This window comes from Octopus sinensis, linkage group LG20 (genome assembly GCF_006345805.1).
Source record: "Octopus sinensis linkage group LG20, ASM634580v1, whole genome shotgun sequence".
In the NCBI taxonomy this organism is placed as follows: domain Eukaryota; kingdom Metazoa; phylum Mollusca; class Cephalopoda; order Octopoda; family Octopodidae; genus Octopus; species Octopus sinensis.
The window spans coordinates 27,182,660-27,193,250 of record NC_043016.1 but is presented as its reverse complement, the minus strand read 5'-3'; the positions used below and the strand labels follow the sequence as shown (position 1 = coordinate 27,193,250).

Genomic DNA, 10,591 nt, shown 5'->3' with positions numbered 1-10,591 from the left:
GTTTCATTTTTAGAATGACAGCATAGGGTAGGTGTGAGAGATTGGATCTGGCTAGTTCGAACATAAAGCTGGTAGAGTATTTGGGCTAGATATGGCTGGTTTAACCCTTTAGTGTTTAAACCAGCTGTATCCGGCCCAAATATTCTACACATTTTATGCTCAAACTGGCCAGAACCAGCATCTCACACCTACCCTGCAATGTCATTCTAAAAATAAGCAATTATATCTTTCCTATCTTGAAGCTACAAAATAATATCAGATAAATTTTTTAAATGTGAATAAATAAGGATTATTTTTGTCAAATTAATATGAATGCTAAAGGGTTAAACTTCATTGTAAGATAATTTTTTTACAGTTTGAAATTTCAAAAATGAAACATGTGTCATAAACTACTATGTGAAACTTGTAAAATATTCTAAATTCACCTTCAAACTGAAATTCAATGATAAAAAAAAAAATAATTAGCTTTTAAAGAATTTTAATTCAAGCTCAAGTTGCAGTTTTAATTTTAATTTTTTTTATTTTGTATTTATTTCCCCAGTGTTAAGCATGCTGATACAAGAAGTTAAATGGCATGTTTTGACATATAATGTTATGGTCGCATTAATATAATTTACTATATTCCATCTTGTTTTTGCATTCTATTCAAATTCAATTACATTTCTTTTATTAATCATAAAATATTTTTAAAAGAAGCTGTTTTTAGTTATTTTCAGTTTTAATCTTATTTTTGTTTTTCTCTTTATATTTCTTCTACTTACCAGTGGTAATTGCCCGAAACGAATGCGCAACTGAATGTATTTGCTTACAAATAGCTGTTAAAACACCTTCGACTGTTCCCTTAGGCTCATATAAGTTACATTGGAGGCGGTATGTAAATCTTTTTTGTTTCTTTTTTGTTTTATCTAGTTTCAGCTCACGAGCTGTGGCCATGCTGGGGCACCGCCATTATGATTTTTTTTAAACAAACTTTATGTTCAGTTTGGGACATATTTGACCTGTAAAAAGCTCATTTTCTCTGTGGTATGTCATGGAGAAAGATTCACACTTTAAGCAAAAGGTGCAAAACACCACTCATTTCAGAGCAGTCCCTATAGACTAATACATGCATTTCAACCTGGCACTCCATCAGTTACAATGACAAGGGCTCCAGTGGATCCAAGCAACCTACTCATGAAATTAATGAGCAAGAGGCTGAGCACTCCACAGACATGCATACCCTTAATGTAGTTCTTGGGGAGAGTCAGTGTGACACAGAATGTGATCTGGAGCAATAAAGTGATATAATGTGTCTTGCTCAAGGACACAGCATGTTGCATGGAATCAAATTCACGACCTTATGATTGCAAGCCAAAATACCCTAACTATGAAGCCATGTGCCTTCATACTCAGGCTGTTAGAATTAGATACCAAGATGGAGAACTCCAAAATGTCTGAAAACTTTAACTTTCTTATAAGAGATCAATAGAAATTGCATACTCACATTGTGCTGCAGTCTGGTGGCTGGAATAAAATATTTGGTTGGCACATGTTGTGCTATGAAATAAACAAACTTTCAAATCAGTTCAAATATGTTTGGGACATATTTAACATATAAAAAGGACATTTTCACTGTGGTTTGCTAAGGAGAAAAATTCTAACTTTTGTTCTGAAATGATTTTGCTACTTTTTTACAGGTCAGATATGTTGAAACATATTAACATATTAAAGCTAGTTAATAAAATTACAGAAAATATGTTTTAAAAATTCCTGTGGAGTGGCTGTGTGATAAGTAGCTTGCTTACCAACCACATGGTTTTGGGTTCAGTTCCACTCATGGAACCTTGGGCAAGTGTCTTCTACTATAATCTCTGGCCGACCAAAGCCTTGTGAATGGATTTTGTAGATGGAAACTGAAAGAAGCCCTTCGTATATATGTATATGTATACAAATATATGTATATATATATAGAGAGAGAGAGAGAGAGAGTGTGTATATGTTTGTGTCTATGATTGTCTCCCCAACATCGCTGACAACTGATGGTGGTGTGTTTATGCCCCCATAACTTAGCAGTTCGGCAAAAGAGATCGATCAAATAAGTACTAGCCTTCCAAAGAATAAGTCCTAGGGTTGATTTGCTCAACTAAAGGTGGTACTCCAGCATGACCGCAGTCAAATGACTGAAACAAGTAAAAGGTTATAGCAGAAAACAATTTTAAGAAAAATTAAATTTTTTTGCATATAACCATTGCCAAAATGAACATTCTTGCTGATACAATATTCTTGTAATCTTCTACTATTAGAATAGTATTTATCTCTAATTTTATATTCTGTTAAAACACCTGTTCCTGTGTCTCTATCATACTTTCATATCAATCAATACTACTTACCACCACCACCACCACTCAGCTGAGGGGTCTTGTCTTGCAAGTTACTTGGTAGCCTCACTAGTGCTGGTACCTTGAAAAAAAAAGCACCCAGTACAATCTATAAAGCGGTTGATGTTAGAAAGAGCATTGAGATGTAGAAGCCGTTCTAGTACTGACATTGGAACTCAGCATAGATATTTGGTTCATGAGTTCATGTTGAACCATCCAACCCATGACAGCATGGAAAATGGGATGTTAAATGATGTTGTTGATGATATCTTGTGCCAAAATTAGAAACAATCTATTTTCTTATTTGTCTTACTCTTTTCTACATTGAATGTTTTAAGCTTTTTATTTTAATTGATAAGTTTGAAGTTTATTAGAAATTTATAGTAATTTAAGTGACTTTAAAAACATAAGTATATTAAGTCCTTTACGTTATCAATCTTTTCTTTTGTTATCATTTGTAGGAAAACTGAAAATGATGATGGTATGTTGAGTCCATATGTAAGCACAGTCTTTCCACTACCAACTTTGAACATTGAATGCATTCCGATATCTGTTGGCCTCCATTTACCAGCTTTTGGTAGTGTAAAAACTTTGCTCCCTTTGATTTATGAAATCCATAACAAAACTTCTTTAATGCAAGAATTAGAAGCCGTCATGGAACCTAGTGACAGCTTTATGTTCTCAGGAAATAAACAGGTATGTTATGCAAACAATTGACCTTTTTTTTATTATTATCCATAAACCCCTTCCAAAAAAGAAACAAAGTTGGTCTGAGAGTTTGCTTCACCTAGTGATATGAACCTTTTATACTACAGCTCACACAACCAGTGGTTTGAATCACATAACAGCAAATATGTTTAAGCTTGCAGTGCTACAACATTTTACTTAAGTGTCCATTGTAACATATCAGAAACTGCTAAAGCTAGCAAGTTCACATTTTTTTTTTTAGCAATTGTTATTCATGATTAAAAAATGATTGAAAAGAAGAATGTAATTTAAGGAACTTTCAACAGCTATTTCTTGTAGATGAATGGCTATGATAGATGTTATAGTAATTATCGATGGTTATATTCAGTGGTTATTGGCAGCTATAACAGTGTTTATAGATATACTAATTGGTATTTGCTAACTGTTATAGTGTTTTTGCTGTTTTGTTTAGTTCCAGATTAATCTTGGTTGAACAAGCTTATCATCAGAAACATTTATGTTATAGCTATCATTATTTTAGGAATATATCAGACTACAATAATTAATGCATGCTTCTTTTTTCTTTTTTTTTATTGGAGTTAGAGTTAATCCTTTTGATACGATATTTATGTTCAAATAAAAAAAAAATGTGAAGGCGCATGGCTCAGTGGTTAGAGCATCAGGCTCACGATCATGAGGTAGTGAGTTCAGTTGCTGAACTGGGCTGTGTTGTGTGTTGTATTCTTGAGCAAAACACTTTAATTCACATTGCTCCAGTTCACGCAGCTGTAGAAATGAGTTGCAACATCACTGGTGCCAATTTGTATCGGCCTTTGCCTTTCCCTTGGATAACATCAGTGGCGTGGAGAGGAAAGGCTGGTATGCATGGGCAACTGCTGGTATTCCATAAACAATCTTACTTACAATCTGGACTTTGTGCCTTAGAGGGGAACTTTCTAGGTGCAATCCCATGATCATTCATGACCAATGGGGATTTTTACCCTTTACCCTATATTGAAATACACTACCTTTATTTCAATGTATTTTGGGAGCAATGAAGAATTTATTACAATAACTGATTATAAAGTTAGTGTTTGGAACATAAATTAACATGAAATTTTCATGGAAGATTTTAATTTAGACCAGTTTAAAATCAATGGCAGTTTCAGGCAGATCAGGGTTTCTAATAAAGCAGGTGACTACATACAAGCTCACTCATTGGTAACTATGGTTATTATTGATAACTATTATACTTTTTTTTAATGACTATTATATATTTGTATATTAGCTACTATTTGTAGTGGCTATAATTCTTAGTATTGGTGGCTATGACATTGACTACTATAATAATTTGAATGGCTGCAGTAGTTAGTATTGGTAGTTATTGTAGATATTTGAGATTATAGTAGTTTAGTAACACCAAATACATTTAAAAATTGGCCACATGAGTTGAGAGTAAGTTTCTAATTTCATAAGTTAACATTTTAGTTAATATTGGTTCAAATATTTCTTTTAATTTTTTTTTTATCAGAATGGTTGATGTGGTATGCATTAAATGCATGCTTGTAATTTTTATTACTTTTTAACTACATTTTTGTTTTTATTTTTTTAATATTTCAGATACATTTTCGTATCCCTCCTATTGGTCAGTATCAGTTGACTTATAACTTGTTTCCGTTAATTCCTGGTCATGTGAGCCTTCCTAAACTTCATTTAAACCTAAGTCAAGGAGGTGGTGGTACGGCTGCCGGAGACAGTATGGATGAAGTACTACAGAAGCTAATACCTTCTCATATATTTATTAAGGTAAATCTCTTAATTTCATTTCAATGATTGTTATAGGTCTTTAAAAGGATTTTTTTTTTACATTGGACATCAAGACAAATTCAAGCAAACCCATGCAAGCATGAAAAAGTTGTAATTGAAACAATGGTGATAATGATAATTTTATATATACACACATATATATATATGTGTGTGTGTGTGTGTGTGAGAGAGAGAGAGAAATAATATCAAAAACAAATTATGTAATTCAATACAGAGTAATGTTTATGCATTGGTTAAGTAGTACAGATAAAACATATCTATGTGGGTACCTTGTGTTTTGCAGGCCTCCTTTCTCAACTTGTTTTTATGCAAAGAGTAGTGACTATAAAACAAAGGAGCCCCACATGTGTTTGCTCATATTTTTTACTGAATGCAAACATAATTATGTACATATGTTTTACTGGATGCATAACAGTGTATTTTGAAACCATTAATCCAGACATGTTTTTTTTTTCTCTCACTATTTTTTTTCCTTCTGATCCCTTTCTGTTGAAGAGCATTGACTCCAAACATCAAAGACTTTTCCATTTTTCCCCGAGCATCAAACTAATACACCTGATTGTTGTTCTCTCACCTGTCTCTGTCTTTTGTTTTCTGTGCATTAACTCATGCCAGCATGGACAACAGACGTTAGATGATATATATATTTATATATAGTCTGTATGAAGAGTAATTCAGAACTTTCAAACAGTTATACCAGATAGCAAATAATGGCCAATGGAATTAACTCCCTTGTGCCAATAGTCCACTTTGCATTTTGTCTTGAACAAACGATGAAAGAAGTATCAGATATAATACTAGTCAATGTATTTAACTAAAACCCTTAAAAATAGTACACTAGGAGTCGAATGACTAGAACCAGTAACACAATATGTGTGTGTGTGTGACCTCAATGTATGACACCTTGAACAAAGGCGAGTAAATTCTCATCCCAGATCCCAGTGTATGCCTGTATGGAAAAGGCAGATGTAATAACAATGCTGGTCATAATATATATATATAGTACAAAGTAAGATAGGGGTTATAAGGGTAACCCACTATGGGATATCAGCTGTAAGGAGCAGTTTATTTGCATTATTTTTATTGTATTATTAATTTGCATATTGATGTATATTGTTTTGTTCGATTTTCATGTTCCTATTTATATAATTAATAAATAATATGAAATTCTAATATCTGTAAGTTGATGATCGAAATGAATTTGTTCCTCCATTTTCTTATTTGTATATATATGTGTATGTATTGGTAGATGGAAGCTGACAGTTTATTGTATGTGTATGGGCTTAACTTGACATCATTGAATAGTTTTCAACAAACATCACTATCATGGAAGTGATGCCATTCATTAGCAGTCTACCATGAAAGCATGTTTGGCTTTGTACTGTTCATGTTTAAATGACTTGGGGTAATATTACCTTGATTGGAAACAGGTGAGGGTTAGCAACCAGAAGGGCATCCAGCTGTAGAAAAATGTACTTCAATAAATTTTGTTTCACTCTTGCGAGCATGAAATATGATCGTCATTCATGTCATCATTTAACATCAACTTTTCCATGCTTACATGGTTCAGATGAAATTTGTTGAGGCAGATTTTCTATAGCTGGATGCCTTTCCTCTTGCCAACCTTCACCTATTTCCAGGCAAGGTAAAATTTCCCCATGGCTAACATGCTTTTATGGAAGACCAGAAATAAACAATATTACTTGTATGTTGGTATGTTTGTTTATAACTGTCACATGATGTAGACAAGATTACACATGCATAAATAGATACAAATATATATATATATATGTAACTGACGCAGGTGTGGCTGTTGTGGTAAGAAGTTAGCTTCCCATTCACATGTGTAAGAGTCTTCTACTATAACCTGAAGCCAACCAAAGCCTTGTGAGTGGATTTCACAGATGGAAACAGAAAGAAGCCCATCATGTGTATGTGTTTATGTCCCCATCACTTGATGGTTCAGCATAGACACTGATAAAATAAGTACCAATAAAGAAATCTTGGGGTCAGTTCATTCAACTAAAAATTCAATGTGGTGCTCCAGAATGGGCTGCAGTTTAATGACTGAAGCAAGTAAAAGGGGAAAAAAAAGGGAACACACACAATGCTTCTACACGATTCCATCAACTTACAAAGCTTTAGTACGTGAAACCTTTTAAACTTTGATATTCGAGTTTGGGTTTATAACAATTTAATTGACTAAATATAGCCAGCTAGAGAGAGAGAGAGAGAATGGACAGCAAATTTATAAAACCAAATTTGTTCACCACTGATCCAAGTTCGAGTTAAGCTTCAAAAGAATGGAAATATTGCTGAACTGCTTATCACGGATGAAAGCAAACTTAGGTGTTTAATAGTACAAATAGATAAAGACATTTACAAACTCATAAGTGAATGTGGGAATTACACAGAAGCAATTCAAACTCTGGAGAGACTGTACATGAAGCCTTTTAAACTTTGATATTTGAGTATGGGTTTATAACAATAGAAAATACTTTTCCCAACCATGTGTTTAGGACTGAACCAAAATCCACATGGTTGGGAAGCAAGCTTCTGAACCACACAGTTATTTTAACATTTAGTGGACATGAAAACAACAACAAAGATGATTGTGATGATTGCTTATAATTTATCTGAACTGCAACAAACCATTTGCACATCAGTTCAGTAAAACTTTTCTTTCACTTGCAAATGTAGAATAATAAATCTGTTTACTTTTTTTTTTTTTTCTTTTCTATTTTTTCAGCCCACTGGAAAAGCCCTGAATGTCTCTGGTTGAGAAAATTATCAAGAAATTTAGAAAAAATACCAAGAAACAACAACAAATAAAAAATAAAAAAAGAAAGAAAATACAACAAAAATATATCCATCATTTGTAACTTTAGAACTATAAACTTTCACTGGATTTTCATTTGTTAAATAGGTAAAAAGAAAGAAAAAGATGATTAAAAATCTGAAGTTACATTTTGTGTATCTGGGAGCAGTTTACTGTACTGTAAATACATTACTCTACTCTTTACTCTTTTTCTAGTTGTAGTCATTTGACTGCAGCCATGCTGGAGCACCGCCTTTAGTCGAGCAAATCGACCCCGGAACTTATTCTTTGTAATCCCAATACTTATTCTATCGGTCTCCTTACTGAACCGCTAAGTGACGGGGGACGTAAACACACCAGCATCAGTTGTCAAGCAATGTTAGGGGAACAAACCAGACACACAAACATACACACACATATATATATATATACATATATATGACGGGCTTCTTTGAGTTTCCGTCTACCAAATCCATTCACAAACTTTGGTCGGTCCAAGGCTATAGTGGAAGACACTTACCCAAAGTGCCACGCAGTGGGACTGAACCCGGAACCATGTGGTTAGTAAGCAAGCTACTTACCACACAGCCACTCCTGCACCTACTATATAACATTATATAACATTGTTATTGAAAATTTTCTATTATTATTATTATTAAGGTGACTAGCAGAATCATTAGTATGCTGGACAAAATGCTTAGTTACATTTCTTTCTCCTCATGTTCTATGTTCAAACTCCGCAAACGTCAACTTTGCCTTTCATTCTTTGAGGGTCAATAAAATGAGTTGAGCCCTGGGACCTTTGTGATTAACAACCCTCTCCCACAAATTTTCAGGCCTTGTCCCTATTAGTAGAAAGGATTATTATTATTATTATTATTAAGGCGGCAAGCTGGCAGAATCATTAGCACACCAGGCAAAACACTTAGCAGTATTTCATCTGTCTTTATGTCCCGAGTTCAAATTCCACCAAGGTTGGCTTTGTTTTTCATCCTTTCAGGGTCAATAAATTAAGTACCATTGAAATACTGAGGTCGATGTAATTGACTAGTCCATTCTCCTACCCTGAATTTCAGGCCTTGTGCCTTTAGTAGAAAGGATTATTATTATTATCATTAAGTTATTTTTATTGTTAGCATGTTAGACAAAATGCATAGCAGCGGCGAGCTGGCAGAAACGTTAGCACGCCGGGCGAAATGCGTAGCCGTATTTCGTCTGCCGTTACGTTCTGAGTTCAAATTCCACCGAGGTCGACTTTGCCTTTCATCCTTTCAGGGTCGATAAATTAAGTACCAGTTACGCACTGGGGTCTATATAATCGACTTAATCTGTCTGTCTGTCCTTGTTTGTCTCCTCTGTGTTTAGCTCCTTGTGGGTAGTAAAGGAATAAGCATTCCCTCTGGTTTTTTACATTCTGTGTTCAAATGTTGCCAAGATTAACTTTGCCATTCATCCTTTTATGGTCAATGAGATAAGATGCTAGTTATGTACTGGAATCAATGTAAATGACTTTCCCCTTTCCTTAAGAATTTGCTGGCTTTGTTCTAAAAATTAGAACCATTGTTATAAATGGGGAAATTTCAAACCTGGGTTCTCGATCCTTAAGTATTTTTCAATGAACACCTGAAGAAGGCTGGAGAGTATACAGCCGAAACATTGTGTTAAAAACAAATAAGATGAGGATAAATACCTGTCAAATGTAAATAATGTATACAATTCCTCATCTCTCAAATATAGAACTGCATTGTTATAAACTTTATTATTATTATTATTATTACTAGGACAGCAGATTAGCAGATTCATAAGAACATTGAGGAAAAGAATGCTTTGTGATTTTTGTTCTGGCTCTTTACAGTTTCAGTTCAAATCCTATTGAGGTCAACTTTACTTTTCATCCTTTAGGGGTCGATAAATTAAATACCGGTTGAACATCGGGGTCAAAGTAATTGACTAGTCCCTTCCCCACAAATTTAAGGTCTTGTGTCTATAGTAAAAAGGATTATTATTATTCTGCCAAGGTTGACTTCGCCTTTCATCCTTTCAGGGTCAATCAGTGCCAGTTGAGCACTAAGGTCAATGTAATTGACTTACCCCATACTCCAAACTTCTTGGCCTTTTACCAAAATTTGAAACCATTATTATTTCTAGAGCTATGGCTTGGTAAAATTGCTAAAGCATTGCAAAAAAAAAACAAAAAAACATTGCAGTATTTCTTCCAGATCTTTATATTCTGGGATCAATTTTGCCCTTCATAATTTCAGAGGTCCATAAAAATAGGATACCAGTCAAGTATTGGGGTTAATTGCATCAACTAATCATCCTCACTCCCAACCCAAAATTTCTGGCTTTGTACCTCTGCTAGAAACAATAATAATAATAAGATTCTGCCAAGGTTGACTTTACCTTTCATCCTTTCAGCTGTTGAACCCCGCGGTCAATGTAATCAACTCATCCCCTCCTCCAAAAATTGCTGCCCTTTTGGTAAAACTTGTAACCATTATTATTATTAAGGTGGTGAACTGGCACAATCATTAGCATAGCAGGTAAAATGCTTAGCAGCATTTCATTAGTCACTACGTTCTGAGTTCAAATTTTTCCAAGGTCGATTTTGCTTTTCATACTTTCAGGATCAATAAATTAATTACCAGTTGAGTACTGCAGTTGATGTAATCAACTAGTCCCCTCCCACAAAATTTCAGGCCTTGTGCCTATAGTAGAAAGTATTATTATTATTATTATTAAGTGTTTAAGGCAGTGAGCTGGCAGAATAATTAGCACACCAGACAAAATGCTTAGCAGCATTTCATCTCTTTTTACTTTCTGAGGTCAATAAAATAAGCACCAGCCCCTCATAAACTTTTGGCCCTGTGCCAAAATTTCAAACCATTAATATTATTATTAT

At 34.1% G+C, this 10,591-nt stretch overlaps 1 protein-coding gene across 1 annotated transcript in view; it reads left to right on the top strand.

Annotated features, from left to right (window-relative positions):
- LOC115222501 (trafficking protein particle complex subunit 11) overlaps window positions 1-7,804 on the top strand; it is a 66,256-nt gene extending 58,452 nt beyond the window's left edge. The window contains exons 22-25 of the mRNA XM_036511620.1: window positions 713-870; window positions 2,819-3,053; window positions 4,665-4,850; window positions 7,621-7,804. Of these exons, the coding sequence (XP_036367513.1) occupies window positions 713-870; window positions 2,819-3,053; window positions 4,665-4,850; window positions 7,621-7,653 (612 nt within the window). The 3' untranslated portion in view covers window positions 7,654-7,804. The remainder of the gene's footprint in view (window positions 1-712; window positions 871-2,818; window positions 3,054-4,664; window positions 4,851-7,620) is intronic.
- The last annotated feature ends 2,787 nt before the right edge of the window (window positions 7,805-10,591 follow it).